The sequence below is a fragment of the Scatophagus argus genome, chromosome 15, assembly GCF_020382885.2.
Source record: "Scatophagus argus isolate fScaArg1 chromosome 15, fScaArg1.pri, whole genome shotgun sequence".
Taxonomy (NCBI): domain Eukaryota; kingdom Metazoa; phylum Chordata; class Actinopteri; family Scatophagidae; genus Scatophagus; species Scatophagus argus.
This window is the reverse complement of record NC_058507.1, coordinates 15,333,639-15,352,983: the sequence shown is the minus strand read 5'-3', so window position 1 is coordinate 15,352,983 and position 19,345 is coordinate 15,333,639. Positions and strand designations below refer to the sequence as shown.

Here is a 19,345-nt window from a genome sequence, read left to right as displayed (position 1 = left end):
CACACACACACACACACACACACACACACACACGTCAGCATCTATTGATTGAGGCCCAATAAATGTTTTATAAGCCCCGCTGTAAGGACAGCCTTCTCTTATTCACGAGGTGTCAATGGTGAGTCCAGATTGCTGTGGTACCTTCCTCTTAGGACCTCTGAATTCTGTGGGAGAGTAATACATTTTCTGTAGCACGCATTTATCCATGTTATCCTATATCGCCGGTACCATGAAAGTAGTAGGCCTCTTTCTCTGAGGCACAGACACACACTTGCAAATGTTCCAATTCAAAGCTAATGCAGATCAGTTTGGACCCTAGTGTGACCTGGAATTACTAAACTCTCTGAAGATTGACTTCTTGGATCCGGGAGGGGTTATGTGAGGAGAAAACACTAGCCAGTGAATGAACAGAGAAGTGAAAACAGCCTAGAGGAGTGGATAGTCCCTTCATTCATCAGTTAGCGGATGCAGATTCATTCCTCCCACCATTTCTTTCCAGACTCTTTTCCCATATCTTGTGTGTCTGGGTGATATTGTGTGGTTTCACAAAAGCAAATCTAAAATAAGCACACAGTTTAAGTCAGAGCAAGTCTTATTATAAGCTGAACTGAGCCACAAGTTTCCTTGGTGCCCTTCCTTCTTGTGGTTGGTGAAATGAGTGACACATTCCTCAAGAACACAGCAGGAAGGAGAAGCTTTACTCCCTCTGATTCCAAATCTTTGTTTTCATCTGATGGCATTTAAGTGACCGGCCCACTGTTTGTGTTTGGCTTATGTTTATGCTGTTATGGGCTCGGGCCAAGTGCTCAGTCCCTATAAATCTTAGAATGTAGTGTGTATTCCCTTGCAGACTGCTGGCCAGTCAGGGGTTAAGCTTAAAAGTCTCGTTGTGGAATTAGCATGCCAGGGAATGAGAAAAATCTAATGAGGCTAACTGGACTTGACTTGCGTGAAGGCCCTTGGTTAACAAGTCATGATGGAATTTCCCTTTGATTCAGTGGAAATGACTTGAGTTCTCACAGATATTTTGTCAAGGATTGAAAATGCTTTCAAAGGTGAACTTTGATGCCATAATGGAATTTTAATGGAGTTCTCTGTAGGTAACCCAAGGGCTACACAATGTGGCATATGCAGAGTGTTATTGTGATGTCAATTTCTACTATAAATGTATCTCAAAGGGCTGCAATGCTGGTATGTCAAGGGATAAAACACCAAATAACTTGGCTCCTGCTCTTTCTTTGTTTAATTTTGTTAGCGTTGTTTATCCTGTGCAACATTTTGGTTTAATCAACCAATGCAAAAAGGGCCAAAATGTACATACAAGTATGAACACTAGCTTAATCAAATACCACGTTACTAATCCAGGTTAGCTGAAACACATCTGTGAACATAGTGTGTCTGCAGCTGCTTCACAGTAAAAGCCTTCTGTCCTGGAAGTCTGATGAAATCATTTTTTATTATGAGACAGCTGCATTCATGCACATCAAAGTGTTTGTGACAACCTTGAATGCTAACTTAAATCCTTTGAATATTGTGTCTTAAATGTTGAATATTTCTTGATAACATAAAGCTCAGATTTGATTGAAAGTGACCAAACAACCTCTAAACCATTGTCACATTATGATTTAAATGTTGCTTAATCCTGACTGGTAGATGGCAGTATGTGAGATGTTTTTCTACCTGAGCCTCACCTGTTTCAGACCATCAAAAAGAACACAGAATTCAATCAAAACATTTGCAGCTTTGGCAGAAAATGTTGTTTTCATGTAAAACCCCATCACTCACTGTTTGAAGCTGATATTAATATCATTATTATTTGGTGATCAAGATGCACATATTATATGTATGTATATGTGTATATATGTACATATGTCATGTATAATAATGGAAATTTGTTGTCAGGTTATATGTGCATAACATGTATGTATAGTGTGTACTATATACATGCAGTCTGATCTTGTTTGGTCAGCACACACACACACACACACACTTCTTGACCTTATGCATATTCTCTGCAACACATGTACGGGCTTAGTGTCTCAGAGGCATGAAGATATGGGGTGCCATTCACAAAAATGTCTCAGCAACCACAGAACACACCCAGTGGATCTTCACTCACAGCTACATGGATGCAGTGATCTGCTGTGAAGTTACGTGTTCTTAATAAAGTAACGCTTTTTGTGAGCTGAATGTCAAACTGAAATTGGATCTGCCAAATTCTGTGTGCTGAAGAATATCGTGTGTGTGTGGTCAGGGCAAGTCAGTGTGTCTTTCAGAAAAGCAGGGCGCAGGGCCATGTCTCTGCAGCTGCCCCCTTTCTGTGCGGCCTTTGATAGAGAGAAAGATGGGGTTTACTTCCACACATTTCTAGACACACACACACACATTTACAAAGGCTTGGTCTTGCCAATGTTGTCTTAACACTACTCGAAGATCCACTGAGGGACACAATGTATGCATAGGGAGGGGATGTTTGTGAGTTTGTTTATGGCAGTGTACTGCATAATGCACTTCAGAGAGTCGGAAGAGCCTGTTGCAGTGCACTATACTACACAGCACATTCATGTGAGTTACTCCCTTGTGTGTCTAGTGACCACAACAGTTGGTAGTGTAATGGTCCATCTCATTTGTTACTGGTGCTCCAAATACAGGATGCCTCTGACACTGGCATATGTTATCACATGCACACACACACACACCCATCCATCCATACACAAATACAGGCATCTATTGTTTAACCTTCTCAACAGACTTAGAGGTCTCAACCGTTACTCTGTTTGTCAGGTGTTTGTCTGGCAAAGATAGCAGACACACCTGTTGCTTATCTGCACTGTACACACATGCACGCATGAAAACACATGCACATGCACACACACACACATATATATACAGTAGACAGTATAGTAGTTGAGCTTAATTGATCCATATTCTTTTTCTTCCTCTTTGTCCAGGTTTAGATGACAGCCTTCAGCAGTATGTTAGCAACTTCGAGCGGGAGAAGATCAGTGGGGAGCAGCTACTGAAGATAACACATCAAGACCTGGAGGAGCTCGGTGTAGCCAGGATTGGACACCAGGAACTGGTGCTAGAGGCTGTTGATCTACTCTGTGCTCTGGTCAGTAGATTTCCACAATGAATGTGTCTTGATAAAGTGATGCTTATCCAAATACAGTACCAGGGATATTACAGGTGAAAGCGTAATTGTGGGATGTGACTACCACCCCCACCACCCCTCGTTCTCAGTGTTTGCATTCTTTAAAAACTTAGCCTGTAGTTTCTGGTTGAACAGCTAAAGGAACCGGCGATGCAGAAAGGCTCATCAGTTCCCACACAGCTCAGTGGGGTGTAGAGGCACCAGAACACATGAAGCAGCCTAAGGACACTGGGGAACAGCAGTGTCACTCAGACAAGAGGAGAGACCAGGTCAAAGAGCCCTTGGGCTTAATTTGGCAGTTTAAAGTTGTGTGAGATTATTAGAGGCAGTTAATGGTAAATATGCAGTGATGAGTGACAGTTTGATCTGCTTTGTAGATAACATGAGAGACCTGTTTGAGCTCTTGCTTACATGTAAAGTCTCACATGCAATATACATGCAAACTCATGCTGTATTTGTTTCTTTTTTCTTGTACATAAATGCCAGGAAGGTTTTTCTTGCCACTGCAGTGGTCTGTTAACTTTAGTCATCTTGCTTGGTTCATTTATAGAGCTCCTGTTTGGCTCTTATTAGTCACTCTGGGAGCAAACCAACTGCCCCTCTGTCCATCATCAGAGCTCCAAGAGGAACTGCCAAAAAAATGTGCCTGTACTCGTGAGCATGAAAAGAGTGATGAAATTCGTTCATGCTCCAACTGAAAGAAAACCAGGTTTTCCAGCAGATGGAATCAATTTGGAGTTTTATCACTTCCTGTGCCATAAAAGTCCCAGAATGTGGTCCCCGCATTTTGATCAGTGTCAGCATTTCTGTCTTTATGCTCTCCTAAAATGCTGTACATTAATCTTTTGGGGGATGCTTATTGTTACTCTGAAGAAAGGTTCAACCTCCTCTTTCTTGAGGCTTTCATATCACCTATGCAGGAATATCTTTTGATGACCAAAGTCAAACAAGACTGTGTACATGTTTCACTGGGACAAATTTGATTTATCTTTCCCCTTATGCCCAACTTTTATCAAATCTGTACACTTTTCATTGTTTCTGATTCTGCGGAATTCTAAGCTAAACAGCCTGTCCTGTACCAGCAGTTATCAGGATAGCTCAGCTTTAACTTTGTGTTTTGTCTCTTTGTGTACTCAAAATTCGAGTACTGGAAGATGGAGACAGAGTCTGTACAAATGCGCAAAAGCATACAAAAAGAAGCAACCAGATAGTTGCCCAGTTGAACTGATAATCAAAAGATCCTTAAAGCCTAACATCTGCTCTGGATTACTTACACAAAATTGTCATATGTGTTACTTACTCAATATCAATATTTCATTTTTAAATATCACTGGTATATCTTGACAGCCCTACTTTAAATCACTGGAAGTGGACACCTGGAAGCACTTGGCACATACCACACCTTTTTTGTTTTAATAGATTTACTCATCTTAGAATATATACACCATATGGTACATCATGTGGTCCATACCCTTCTTTACCATCACAGTAATCAGGCGCAGATTTTTGTTCACCCCTAGAACCTCGACATCAAGGCAGTGAAATCTCAAGTCATTTTCCTCTCAAGCAGCGTCATAAATTTGACCTCCAAAAGTGCTTCCTCAGCATGGTTTTGTTGTTTTAAATGAACCCTTTCCTTGCATGTGAACGTTATACTTCCTTCAAAATGTGCTCTCAGCGTGTAATACCATGTCTGTGTGTGGTTATATGTAAGGCAATTTAGAGCAGGAATGCTGAACTCTCAGCAACCGTTCACCTCTGACTGAAGTAGTCCGGCTAAATGTTTTTTGTCCGTTAGGGGTTTCCTCATTAAGAATGAGACCTTGGCCTGCCACAGGTCCCATGGGAGGAAGTGAGGCCCCCCATTCAATTAGCTTCAGCTGAGGCAAGGTCACTGCTACCGACAGAAACACAGGCCACCAGCAACCAAAACCCCCACATGATCTCACACACTATCCCCACTTTCTCTCTTTTTGTTTACTGTTAGGTCAGACACTTCCTGTTGAAGCAGACACATTCAACTTTGTGACACTTTGCTGCTTTTAAATTTTTTAAAAATGTTTAAGCATGCACACACATGCTAAAGATTGTGGCTCATGATAGCTTTTGTATATCAGAGGCTAGAGCTGTCCTCTTTCAAAGCTGAATCCTGATGACTAATGGCCTAACGTACAGCTTCATGGCCCTTGAGGAAACATTCATACTCATGCTTCTCTTCCACCCAAAAGCTATCAAGAGCAAATTGCTCACTAGGGATAAAGAGAGAACATTTCAATTAATTTTACTGGAGTACTCTGAGCCATGATGTCTTCTGCAGAGTCGGTGTCGAAACCTAACACTTCTTTATTTATTCTCAGAGTCCAGGGTGGCATGTTGTTGAACATGCAGTATATGGCAGATCATCGGACCTTATCATGAGCCACAGATCTGCTATAAATGTAAAAGGGTGAATCTGTCCCAATGTTTAATGTAACACCTTAGATGGCACATAATAGCAGAAGACATATACACACACACTCTCTCTCTCTCTCTAGTGTACAGGCTTTTGTATCTTTCATTTATAGTTAAGTGAGATCCATGCAGTACCTGTGGTGAGGTCAGGAAACAATGCGCTGACAGTCTCCATTTCAATTATACCACTGTATAGTGTATACTCCAAAGAGCCTCAACTAGAGCCTACACCAAAAAGCTTTCACCATCTTGATTCTACATTAAGTGAATGTCTAAAAAAAAGGCACCGAAGGAACATAAATGTGGCTTGAAATGCTCTTAGAAGAATGAAAAATTGCATTTGACTGGAACCACAGATTTTGATCACACGTGGCTTTTAGTTCAGCTGGCAGTGTGGGACAAAAGCTCGCTGGACATCTGTGGGCCAGTCAGAACTGCTGTGACTGCGTGATTAGCCTGCTAATGATAAAGCCAGGAGAGATACTTGATCTGGGAAATGCTCACGCTGCTTTTGTGGTACTTTTCACTGTGTGAATGAGAAATCAAACCATCAAACTTCATCTTTCCTTGTGTTTGCTTACATTTGGTGTTTCAATAGTCTATGTGATGTTAAATGTAGCATGAGTAAGGCTGCCACAGCTTCTGTGTCACAGTCTCAGTTCTTCCAGTGATTCCTTTGGGATTGGAAAAAAAAGTGAAAAAATTCTGTCTGTATGTCTTTTGAGCTAATGTTGGAAAGAAGCAGTGGAATAAAAGTAGACACTAACCACTTGCAGATCCCCTTCATTTTCCAAACATGTGCTCCTTGCAAAGCATATTTAGCTACTGGCATTCACACGTTACAGCAGTGTTGCTGGCAGCGATGCAACACTATGTAAGCTGATATTTACCGAGACAGGGGCCCGACTCTTGTTTCTCTGCTTACATTTAACCAACACATTATTCCAAACCCATTTAGTCAGTCAAAACATCACAAAGACTTTAAAACAAGCGCTTTAAAATATTTGACATGTGCACAGTATGTAAAAATGTACACGCTGAGCACAGCAGCCAGCAATACTTCAGTTCATCTGTAGTGTACTTTGAAGATGTAGAGCTCAACTGTTTTGTGCATGTGAATAACCTATAAATTGGAGGAATGCAAAAGCAGGAAACAGCAGACACTCAAGAATGCAGACTTTGCCCTGGTTGATAGGAATCAGGTGATGGCACGTGCACACCCTCCCTGCACACCCTGGAGCCAGCCTGAAGACCGGAGGGTAGACTTCATGCCTGAACTATCCTCACAGAGGAGTGCACGTAAATCATATCTGTCAAAGAAATGATTACAGCTCCTCATTGTACAGGAAACAACATGTTTTCCTGGGAATAAGACTCCACTGTTGTACCTCCTATGTCTGGAGGATCCCAGGCCTTCCAAGTCTAGACTCTGCGGAAAGGTTGTTTGCTTTGATCTGAGTTGAGTTGAGTTGAGTTTGAGTGACTATATAATACAGTTGTGTGTGCTTTTCCCATTTTTGTTTGACATAGTTTAAGTAGTATATTAATTTACTGTTTCAGAACTATGGGGTAGAGACAGACAACTTGAAGAATCTGGTCGTGAGGATGAGAGCTGCCACCAACAGTCTACACATGGCCACTTCTGACCGCAGGAGAAGCCCAGCGTACGATGGCAGCACCTCACGCAAGCCACCCAATGACTTCCTTACCTCTGTGGTGGAGCTGATCGGTGCTGCAAAGAGCCTCCTGGCTTGGCTCGACAGGTAACAACATTTTTATAACCACCACTGACCAGATCATATTAACATACACATGAATGTACAGAAGATTTAGATTTAGCGGTTCTCTTTACCCTGTATAGGAGTTTTCAGAATTTGGTACCTGATTTCTGGCTCTTGACAGGCACCAATGGGCTATAGCATAGCATGTGATGTTCTCTCTCGCATAGTACGTAGTCAAATTGACAAAAACAGGTATAACAATATTTTTGTATTAAAACATAATTTTAATATTACTATTATGAGTACAATCTTTGATCTTTTTGGCATAGATTAAATAAATTTTGCCATCTTTGGCATAAATAGTCCTTTTCATTACACATACCCATGCTATTTCCCCTCTGCAGGTCTAATAAAGGCCTATCTTCAGTATAGCGTGCCCTCTGCTCTCCTGGTGACCTGCTCCACAAAGCATTACACCATAAAAGTAAAGCATATTAAGCAGGCTGCCAGGATTAAGTGTTAGCTCACTGAAATTAAGCTTCTCTTTTTGTGGCAGGCTTGGCTAAAGTGGGTAATGTGACATCGTGGTATAAATGGTTATAAATTCAGAAGTGCAGTGCTGAATATTAAATTCCATCTGTGAAGTCCATGTGCATTCATTAAGAAATTTTACAAAAAAAAGATAAATATGACTGAATGAAGTTACTATGTGTTAATACTGTGTAGAGATTTTAGTTTTCTTTGGACATAATTTGATATGCTGGGCCAAACTGACATATTTTAGGAAGTGCATGGAGGGTTGGGACTGAAGCTTGGGTATGTTTTAGATGGAGTAAGAAAAGGAGACAGATAAGGAGGTCAGATGGCACTGATCAATGATGTTCTCGAGTCTGGCTGTAACCAACCACCCAAACACAGTAATCAGAGCAAGTTCAATGAATTAATTAGAAATTATAATGTTAGTATCTTGTGACTGACTCAGAAAATCACTGTATACATACACTTCCAGGAGCCAATGTGAGAGGTGTTCAACTATATGTTAATTACTGAACTCGTTAGTGGTGATGTTGAACTGAAGTGCATTATATTGAAATGTGTTTCTGTTATTTTTTTATGGGCAAAATATCAGAAATACTTCAGCATAATGTAACTAAACTGCTGTTTTGGGTTGAGTTAGATTTTACAGGTGTACCTGATAAAGTGGCCACTGAGTGGGAAACATTTTTATTACTTGACAGTCTGAAGATAAATAACAAACAGTGTCATATACTTATACTGATTCTGAAATAATGCAGTCATGCAATTTGTGTGAGTAAAACCCAGGCTCAACCTAACTCAGCATCCCACCACTGGTTCCTAAAGTTCTCCATTTCCTTCTTTGTCTGTTTGCAGGACACCTCTGACAGGGATCAGTGACTTCACAGCCACCAAGAACAAGATAATTCAGCTGTGCCTGGAGCTCACCACCACAGTTCAACAGGTCCGCGCTCTAGTTAGCTCAACAGCACACGTGTAGCTTGCCCCTGGGAAACATACAAACACACATACAGTTGTTTTTTTCCACTGAGCACATACCAGCCTTGGGGCACAGACATGCAGGATAAAGTGTAGGAGACCAGAGTTAGGGGAAATGTGGCCTGGCAGCCATGACATAAACCTGAAGCCAGCAGTCTTGAGGACATGATTGCAGATGCTGTTGTTCTTCTTGGGATCTTTTCTCCTCATGCTGGCTAATGAGGAGACCCCCTTGGTGCAGGGACGTTTAATGGTGAACGTCGCTTTTGTGTTTCCAGTTTCATAAAAACTCTGCTGGCAGCCACTTTTAAAAGTGGCTGCCAGCATTCCCTAGGCTGCCGTACTCCCTCAGCAATGTGGTTCCTGTTTTTGCTTCTCCAAGATGCTTGTAGTGGGAGACCAAATTGTCTGAAAGCACTTCCTGCATGTGGGTTTAATGCAGGTATGAAGTGGTGGTCCGTCTGACTGTCAGATTGTTGGCTAAAACAGAGCATCAGGACACATCCGCTATATTTCACAACATTCTGCAGAGAGTTGCTCCAACATTGCATCATAATACAATTGGGTCTACTTCTGTCAGTTTTATACTACCAGTAGTGGCTGGTCATGCATATGTCAAAGGGAGCTGGTGAGTGGCCTTTTCTTTCAATATCAAAGCTATTAGCTTCTATCTACAATTTGTTCTCCCTGTAGGGTCTGACTTAAGCACAGCCTGCTAAGCAACTCATTTTACACTGACAGTGAAAGTGTCTGCTGAGACTGCAGGTGTCATTTTTAGGGGGTTATTGCATCAAAATAAATTCCTTTCCCAGAGTGCCCATTTCCTCGCCAGACTCTGGGATTTCAGCACCTCCGGTGATTTACTGTGGGTGTCTCAGTCATGGTCATCCAGGAGAAGTGGGGGTATACATTTCCCACACTGCCATGTGGAGTGGAGAGGTTATGGTGTAGAGTAAACTCCTGATAGGTGCTGAAAGAGTCTTGTAAGACTGCAGAGATTAGTTCCCCCCGACAAGTGGGGGAGAGAGCGGCAGTTTGGCTCTCTATATAGCTCATAGCAACATATGTAACTGCAGAAACACTGAGGAGGAGGCTTATTTCCAACTCATCACATCATTTAAGTATCTCAACTTGTACACAAACTGCCACACCGTGTTTGACTGCCTTTGTTTTGTGCAGGCCAGAGTATGAGCCACTACTTAATAAAAAAAAAAGGTTGCTCAAAAGACAGCCACAGTGATTAGTTTTATGATGGGGGAGGACAGTGTGAGGTTTGCCCAACTTGTTCATGAACTTCAGCCAAGAACTAGGGCTTTTCAGATCACCCCAATTTATGTGTTCTGCCTGAACAAAGCCTGTGTTTGCACACACAATGGGACAAGGCCATGAAATTGTGAACGCATCACCCATCTTGGCCGACTCGTCAGTGTGGAGGCCATTCTCTTTCAAAGAAAGCATTTTTCATCAGCCCCCCCAGTGTCTTTTATCTGTGCCTCCCACTGAATTGTTCATCAGATAGGAGGTTTATTTTCTCTACATTTAAAAGAAAAACACTGATGGCATTCTGTAGGTCAGACACTGAACTTAACACAGATCCATCACATTTAGACACATTATGAATAACAGGGCGTCAGAAGACCAGGTCTAAAGTTTATTTCACCTCTGTGTGAAGGTAGCCACACACATTTTCCTGCACTGTGCCAGCACTCCTCTCTCTCAGCCACTTCATTGCTCGACCATGCAAATCCGCTCTGGTGGCAGATCAAAGACCCAGAGAGCAGCACACAGACAGTCATCTGATACACACTGGCTGTGGGATCAAGTCCATAACGTGAGGGATCAGTTCATCCGGGGAATTGTCCCTCAGCCTCTCTCCTTACTTAGTGATGATCTGGCTCCGGTCTACTAGTAGGACTATGGTTTTAACAAAGATATGGCATTCATTAGGATATAGCAAACACATCTTTGAAGGATTATCTGTTATATTGCATTCACATGATTTGATGCTATTATGAAACAAGGGAAATGATCTATAAATATTAAAGCTTTGTGGGAAATATGTCGTGTCTACAATGCATAATGATACTGTTTTCTTTCAAAACCTTTAAACATTGAAATATGTATTTTTAGCTCATTCCTCTTGGCTCATTCTACAATGTAGTCATCCAAACAGGGGCCAGTCTGTAAAAGAAATATGCAGTTGCGTGTTTGTGATAGCACAGCCAAATTCCTTCCAAAACCACCATATGTTCCAGGCTGACTTTAGAAAATACATCATATGGAAACATGATTTTGGGACCAATATATGTCAAATGAAACCTGTTATGATTTTCCTACTTAATGTTTATACTGGCTTTTCATTTTTTTTCCTTTCTAAATAAGGGGAATATGGAAAAGTCACATGCATGCAGGATCATACACTCCTTCAAACAGGCACTCAAAGATCACAGATCAAAAATTATATCTGTGGAGCACTGGGTGTAGTCTGCTTTAATGTGAAGTTGTACATCACGGCCACAGATAGTTCATAAAAAAATCTTGCATATGCAAACAAACCAACAGTGTGACAAGCCAAGTGCATTTGAAAACAGACGCTCCCCTTTCGACCAGTGGAATGTGCAAGCTATGGAAATTTGGAAAAACTTGCTCGAGCCCCCCATTCGCTGTCTGCACAATGGATTCACAAAGAACAACAGAGCTGACTTTGTACACAGCACATGCCTATGCATGTCTCTAATACTGTGAGGGGCCACAACTCCGTTTTCCCTTTATTTTACAGTAAAGCTCCTGGCTTGTTACAACTCTGGAGAAATAAGACTTTTGTTGAAGCAGATTTTCTGAGCTTTCTAGTTTTGACAAAAGCATTTCACCTGTGTTTTGACGGATGCTTTTCCATGGGGCGTTCCTAACATTGGGCCAAATCCATAAACAGGCACACACATGCGCTGAGATCCTACCCCTTGCTGAACCAAAGATCCTTTCACCACCAAAAACACAGTTGTCAGGGGAGGCTGTTGCCTCAGCTGTGTCCAGTCCAGCTACAATCTATGAGTGCTGTGTTGGGACGGCGGTCAGTCTCCCAGCTGACATTGCAGAATTTATTGCTGGTTCCTTCCCCCCCAAATGACCTCGATCACAGCTACCATTTCCAGACACCCACTAGCCCACCCACTTTCAAGTGTGGAAAGCAGTGATGCATCTGTATATTTGCAGATGGGTGAGGGCTTGCTGGACGTCATTACGTGTCATCTGCAGGTTATTACTATATGAGTGTTGGTATGGCATTTATGTTCCAATACAGTTTAGTGAACCACACAAGGCATTATACAATTATAGCTTCTCCAAAAATTTAGGCAGAGAGGTAATTTGAATCTAAGAGCTGTTGATTTGTGGCTGTTCTGCATTTTCTTAGTTCTATATCTGGAATGGTGATTATATTGTTTTCACCCAACCCATATACTTTTTCTCTCTCTTGCGAATGAATAACCTCTTCCCTGTCGTTTACTGCTCACAAGCCTAATCTGTCATCACTGTCTTCTGTGTAACAGGACTGCAGTGTTTACGAGATGGAAGAGAGGATCCTGGAAGTTGTGAGTTTACTGCATCACTTCTCTTTGTTTTTCATAATGTAAACTAGAGGAGACCCTGAAGGTCCTATGTAGCAAGGAAAGTTGGGGTTGGGGTTAATGTCTTTCACATAGAGATTGTGCGACATGCTTTCAGCAGCAAGGTCAGTTTCAGAGAGAATAGAGCAGACTGGTCTATAGGATTGCCAGCAGAGGGGGCGGCTCTAATACGCTCCGGCCATCAATCAGTGTTTCCTGTTGCTGACACTCTCCAGACCCCTTTGGCTAATACTGGGCTTCCTCAAGCACTCTGTCTCTCTCTAAAAACCCAAGTGAAATTCACTATAGAGCTGAGTTCCTCTTTCCCCTTTTCTTTGTTTCATATGATTTTCCATCAGCTCCCTCTTGTCTTTTGTTTCCAGCTTCTCTGTTGCTCTCATTTCAATATGTCTTCTTTCTCCAGAAGCTCAACTCTACATGAAGTGCACACTATGTGTTCAGAACATCATGCATGTGCTTGAGAAGAGTTGTCACAGATAAGATGTCTCTAATGATGACAAATTAGTTTTTTTCCCTCAAACAAGAAATTGAAAAAGCAGAAGAAAGGGTGGTGCACACAGGACAGATTTCAATATTGTGTATGTGTGCGCCGCGCACACTTGTAAGTCCAGTTAATAACACACTAATGGTCTCCTTAGCCCATTGAGCCTTGCACTAACCTTGAACACACACACACACACACACACACAGTTATGTACACAGGGAGTAAAACACCTAGCTGATTAAGGATAAGGTCTTTGTGTCACAAGTAGCAGCATAATCTGACCTTTTTTAATCTGTAAAACACACAACACCTTCAGTGGTGATTAAAGGCACAATACATCATCAGAAGTATGTAGCACATTGTTTAATAATCACTGTGAGAAATTTCTTTCTCATTTTGTTTTGCCCTTTGCCCTGCAGTCTAAGATTTTGAACAGCATCTGTGATCAGACCGTGAGAACCACCTCTGACCCCCTGATGAGCCAGTCTGCCTGTCTGGAAGAAGTGCAGCTGACCAATATCAAACCAGGAGAGGGTCTGGTAAGGAATGCTGGGAGACTGTCGTCTTCTTTTTTTGTCCAGCCATAAGCAGTTTGCAGGACATGAATGCATGCAATGTGTTTGAAATTGTCACTCACTGCTAATATTGTACGTTTATTGAAACCAAGTTTTCTCTCTCTCTCTCTTTCTCTCTCTGTAGGGAATGTACATCAAGTCTACCTATGATGGTCTACATGTCATCACAGGAACCACAGAACATGTAAGTATGAGAATATGTGGACCATTTTCCATTATGGAAATATTGTACCTATTGAAAATACAGTGAGAGAGGATGGTCTTAGTCCAGATTGAAGCATTTGGTCTTTTCCATTGCTGCCTATTAAGTCTTCTTACAAATCCCTTTATTACTGCAGGGTTTTTTTTGCCACTTATGAAAAGGCTTCTGATGTTTGTTGAAAAAAAACACCTCATGCTCATCCTCCTCTTCATTGTCCTCCTCCTCCTCCGCTGGGGGCACACTGACTTATCTGAAGGAGTCGATAACTGCTTATCCACACAGGCAGTTATTTGTTTGTGTGCTTCATTAACCAGTCAAGTCCTACCTTTTCCCCACACTGAGACAACCAGTCAGTGACTAATACACCAGAATCACCGCCACGGTTGGATCCTCACTCGTCCGGTCCTGAACGGTGAATCAGGACTTGAATCATCACCAGTAATGACTAGTTAATCCCATATGACATCTAGATGATATGAAAAACAATCCCAACTGATATCCATACACGCAGAGTGTTTGTTTTGTATTATTTTCCTTTTCTCACAATTTGAACCTTGGGTGTTTTTTCATCAGACGTTTTGAATGGAGAATTTCAAAGGCAGGAATGGTAGCTAAATACAGCTGGGATTCATAAATAGTAAAATGTGTGTGAGTGCTAGTGGTCTATCAGTCTTTAACCATTCATTTTGTTTGTTCTTCAGTCACCTGCTGACCTAACGAGGAAAATCCATGCTGGCGATGAGGTGATCCAGGTTAACCAGCAGACAGTGGTAAGAACCTCTATATCTTATATCTCATAGATATCTATGTATTTGACCATAAATCTTGTCAATTTCAGTGCACCATAAATACAACAGAATATTCATTGAGTGTGTGTGTTTCCTGTTAACCAGGTGGGCTGGCAGCTGAAAAACCTGGTTATCAAACTGAGGGAGGACCCCAAAGGTGTGGTTCTACTACTTAAGAAGAGGCCCACAGGCACAACAGGTTTCACCCCTGCCCCACTCAAGAACATGCGCTGGAAGCCCCCAGTACCACAGGTACACGTACACAAGCTCCCACACTTACTCCTTTCATTATGGGAGATCAGCCAAAACCTGAGTGTCTAGTCATTGTCAACCAATTATCAGCTTTTTAGGCACTTGGTTCCAAAATGACAAGTTCAGACAAGTGTCACAAAGCCACCTTGAAAGTGCTTCCAGCTGAACTGGATGCAGCATTGAGTTTTAAACATGTTCAACATCAGAGGCAAACAGTCCCATGACGTCATTTAGTCTAGGAGATAAAGCTGCCAGCCTGCAGTGTTGGAGTCTGGTTAGATTTTTATCTGGTTTATTAGAAACAAAGTGCCCAGATGTTGGCAGTTAAAAGAAAACAATGGGACTTATGTCTACTGTTCAAAGAGGGGTCAGAGGTAGCTGATAAATATTGCGCTGATAAGGTTATGTGACTGTAATCCAATTTGCTGTTCTCCCTCATGTGAACACATTAGGCTTAAGTTAGCTTTTAACCACATCCCTGCACCTGATTCCCCTTTAGGGAGACAATAAACTAAGACTACCTAATTTCAAGCTCTGGCATTGTCTTATCATGCGTAGCCTGCTTTAGAGCCTGAGAAGGCAAGATGAGGCAATATCAGATAGGAGTGGGTTTCTCAAAACAACAAAGAGCCTCTCAACACAAGGGTGGCCCATGTCAACATGTGCGCCAGGATCTTGTTTTAACAAGTAGTCAGACATATCAGAGTTAGCCATCTCAGTTTATCTGCGATAGTAAGGCACCGGAAAGCGAAACAGTGACAAATCTTACACCCTGATTCAGGAATGAGTGACATTGCTTTGTAATGCCATTTAAGTTGTACAATCCTGGTTTTAAAAAAAGTTTGGTTGCTGTGTAAACGTAAATAAAAACAGAATGCAGGCTTTTGTAAGCAAACTGATTTTACAGTGTGCTCCCATGTAGTAACATCCTTTACATCATGTGTTTCACAAAGTTGTGAACATCAAGACATCAAATATATAATGTGTTGGTGTGGATTTCAATAGAGTGTGTATGAAAAAGGATCAGCAAGTTATCACATTCTGCTTTATTTAAGTTTCACACAGCATCCCAACTTTTTTTTGGAATTGGTGCTGTACACATGGGAGCTATTAGGAAAAGGAAAACGGGGGGGTAGATTCATGAGATCCAAAACGGATGTTTAGTCCGTCATTAATCTTTCACGTCCACTACACTGTATCATCAGACATATCATTTAGGTCTGATGAGAATGGCAATGAGAAAGAGTCGTTCATTTAGTCAAGGGCACAATGTTGTGGAGTGTTGGGAAACATAACTGTGGTAAATGAGTACAACTTAAGTACACGTCTCACAGGCTATTTTGGACTTCACTTACAATTTTTCCATACCTCAAACAAGAAGGTTTTTACACACACAAGCACTTAAATGTCTCGCCACATGTGGTAAACTCCTCCCAGTTGCCAGCAAGTCATATTTAGTCTTAATCTGGGATATGGCCGTTTACTGTTTTTGGCAGTGAACTGATATATGAGATACATGAGAGGCATGTTTGAGATGACAGAAAACCACTTGTTAATTAATGTGTGTAAGGTTGGTGGGATTTAACTAAATTATCATCCCGTATTTTTCAGAACAATTCCTCCTTGATCAGATCCCAGTCTCCCTGCGGCTCAGCCAACAGATCAACCAAAAAGGAGAAGCCAGCTATCCTGGACTTGTACATCCCCCCTCCTCCTCCCATGCCGTACACCCCTCGGTGAGCTTTCCTTATTTCATCTGCCAAGCACAGTCTGAGGTTGAGGTTTTTAGTTGAGTTCTTAAAGTTTGGGCATAAACACAAGGCATGAAAAAGCTCAGTGAGCTAGCAGCAAAAGGAGACCAAATGCCATCCAGTCACCCCTATAACCTTTGTAGCACCTCCTGTCCCAGACTCGTGATCGCCCTACCTCCCTCCCATCCCCTCCCCTCCCCTCCCCTCCTACTGCACATTCTGTTCTGCATGTCTTCAGCCCACTCCCACCAGTCCCACCATAGTTCTTATGCAATGACTGCTTCATCTTCCACCTCCATCTTCCACAGAACGTGGTCCCATTCACTTAACAACACCAGAGGTCATATTTTAGGTTGTAGCCCTGTCACATTCATTTCACTGAATCACAGTAACATAATATCACTTTCTTATAAAATGACTGTTAAAAATAGCCTGTTGTAATAAACAAATGACCATTTGTTTCTGCACGCAGAGAGGCGAGAACAGACACTTTCTCCAGTATTAGTAAAAAACCAAAAGGCTCTGAGTCACCCAACTCCTTTCTGGACCAGGAGAGCAGAAGGCGCTGCACCATCGCAGATTATGACAAACTAAGCGTTGGCTGTCCCATCGAGGCCAACGTGATTCAGCCCAGAATGAGGGAGCACAAGCCCTCACGTGGTCAGTATTTTATCATTCAGTTAATCTTCCAATCATTCCACCAATGGATATTGAAAAAATCTAATCTTACAATACTGCATTTGATTAATATTGAACTGTTGCCTCTAGGGAAGCCCCGGCCTCTCTCCATGCCAGTGGACACTTGCATTGGAGTGGTAGATCCCTACGCTAAGCCCTGGACACAAGGAAGGAAAGGTATTCCAAGTTTCATGTTGAAAGCTGACTTTAAGGATTACATCTTTATGGTTTTTTATTGTTATGAGCAATATGGCTACAAAGCAGAGAAGCATAACACAGTACACTGTAATTAGTTGCCCTGCAGGTGACACTTGAGCACATTAAAGTTGTCAGGAGGCTGTATAGCATACGATAAACAATGTAAGGCTAGAACCAATATTATTACATATTCACTGCTAATAATGGTAAATTCACAACCAATTAAAAAAAAAAGTTAAAATATTATTTTTGAGCAGTCTAGCCAGGCTAGGTTTTTCCACTGTTTCTAGTGTTTTTCCTAAGCTACAGTAACTGGCTGCTGGCTATAGCTCCATATAGAACAGACAGGCATGAGATCTTCTTCTAATACCAATGTATCAATAAATTTAGGATTTATCAAAATATAATATTATAATTGTTTTGTGTGAACAAGTTACTGACAGAAACTGTTTCTGTTTGTTTTAGGTGAAGACCTTCTGTATAGATACCTGAGCAATGAGAGGATCCCCACCATTGCAGAGGAGGTCCCCTCAGTGTCTCCGCCCTACAGGCCTACAGGGGAACGTCACCTCGTCAGAGTGGACCACATCAGGGGCAGCCGCTACTACTCCAACTCAGACCTCCACAACAGTGCCACCATGCCCTACCAGGAGGACATGAGAAAGGCCCCTGTAGTCTCCAAGCGTACAGCGGCAGAACGCTCACTACTGGTCAGTTGGATCACGCGGCTTAAGCTATTGACTCACTGATGATGCGCTTCCTGTCCGGGGCTTCCTGTTCCTATCTTGTGTTCTTCCTCAGTGCCTTTAATTTTTAACGTCCAACTGTTTTTTTTTTTTGTTTTTTGGGGGGGGGTGGGTTGGGGGGTTGGGGTTTTTTGCCAGCTTTGGGCTTTCTCGCACTCCTCTATCCCCAACCTCAATTTTTCCCTGGTGTTACTACTACTACCAACTACTCCTTAACCAAACTTACTTTTGTAGTACTCACTACATTACGTCATCACCCCTTTAACACTGCCCACAGTTCTCCCATTTCTGCCTCAAGAGGACACACTTTGTTCAGGTTTAGGACACTTTGGCCTTGTGTGCTGTCTGTGGACTCCTCTGTACATAATAAGTTATGTCATGTTGCAGCTGAAATGCTCTCTGGTACCATTATTTAATACTTCAGAATATCAGAAAACTCATCTGATATCACTTCAGCTATTTGCTTATTTTGGTTTTATTTGCATAAATAAATTATTTAAAAAACAAATGAAACAAACTGCATATTCTGTTAGTGAAACTGTGCTTTTAGTATACCTGTTACTTTTATTGCTTTTCATATTACACTTCTGTGATCAGTTATTTACATTACCCTCTGCCAAAGGTTGCCTCTTGTAAGCTATGCATATGCTTCAGAAAGATTTCTCATAGTCACTTTAGCTGACGATGCTGCATCGGCTGGTAAAGGGATGTTTATATCTTGTCACTAGCAAACATTTGTGCTGGTTTTAAAGCTATGCACTCTATTCAGTAAACTTTTATACCCTGTGTTTCAGTTCACTCTGCAATTACCCACCTAAAGGGCCTATACATACAGCTGGTTGACAGTAATAAATGCTCTTTCTGAGCCAGTGTTTTGAACCAATCTTGTAGGACACACACGTCAAACGGTCTTCTGTTAACTCAAGTTGTGCAAAGACCACAGATCACAAGAGACGTAATGACAGTATTATTTAAAAAAAGACATGGAAGACGTGTCTGTTGTTGCTTTATCTGCCTTTTGTAAGTTTTGAATAGCGTTTTATTAAAAATTACAGTACATGTCAGTGTTCTTGTGTATTGTCTTTATTTTACAGTTGGGTGTGGAATGCTTCTTAATATAAAACTATAATGCAGCGTGTGGGACAACATTTTTTTCTATAAACTGCATTTCTGTTGAACTGTGTTGTTGTTTTAGGGTCAGATT

General features: G+C 41.7%; 1 protein-coding gene across 1 annotated transcript in view; it reads left to right on the top strand.

Annotated features, from left to right (window-relative positions):
- LOC124071493 (connector enhancer of kinase suppressor of ras 3-like) overlaps positions 1 to 19,345 on the top strand; it is a 48,251-nt gene that overhangs the window by 13,739 nt on the left and 15,167 nt on the right. Inside the window, exons 2-13 of the mRNA XM_046412058.1 lie at positions 2,952 to 3,115; positions 7,166 to 7,368; positions 8,719 to 8,806; positions 12,390 to 12,431; positions 13,371 to 13,490; positions 13,651 to 13,710; positions 14,430 to 14,498; positions 14,622 to 14,768; positions 16,380 to 16,504; positions 16,992 to 17,179; positions 17,288 to 17,374; positions 17,861 to 18,105. Coding sequence (XP_046268014.1) covers positions 2,952 to 3,115; positions 7,166 to 7,368; positions 8,719 to 8,806; positions 12,390 to 12,431; positions 13,371 to 13,490; positions 13,651 to 13,710; positions 14,430 to 14,498; positions 14,622 to 14,768; positions 16,380 to 16,504; positions 16,992 to 17,179; positions 17,288 to 17,374; positions 17,861 to 18,105 — 1,538 coding nt within the window. The remainder of the gene's footprint in view (positions 1 to 2,951; positions 3,116 to 7,165; positions 7,369 to 8,718; positions 8,807 to 12,389; positions 12,432 to 13,370; positions 13,491 to 13,650; positions 13,711 to 14,429; positions 14,499 to 14,621; positions 14,769 to 16,379; positions 16,505 to 16,991; positions 17,180 to 17,287; positions 17,375 to 17,860; positions 18,106 to 19,345) is intronic.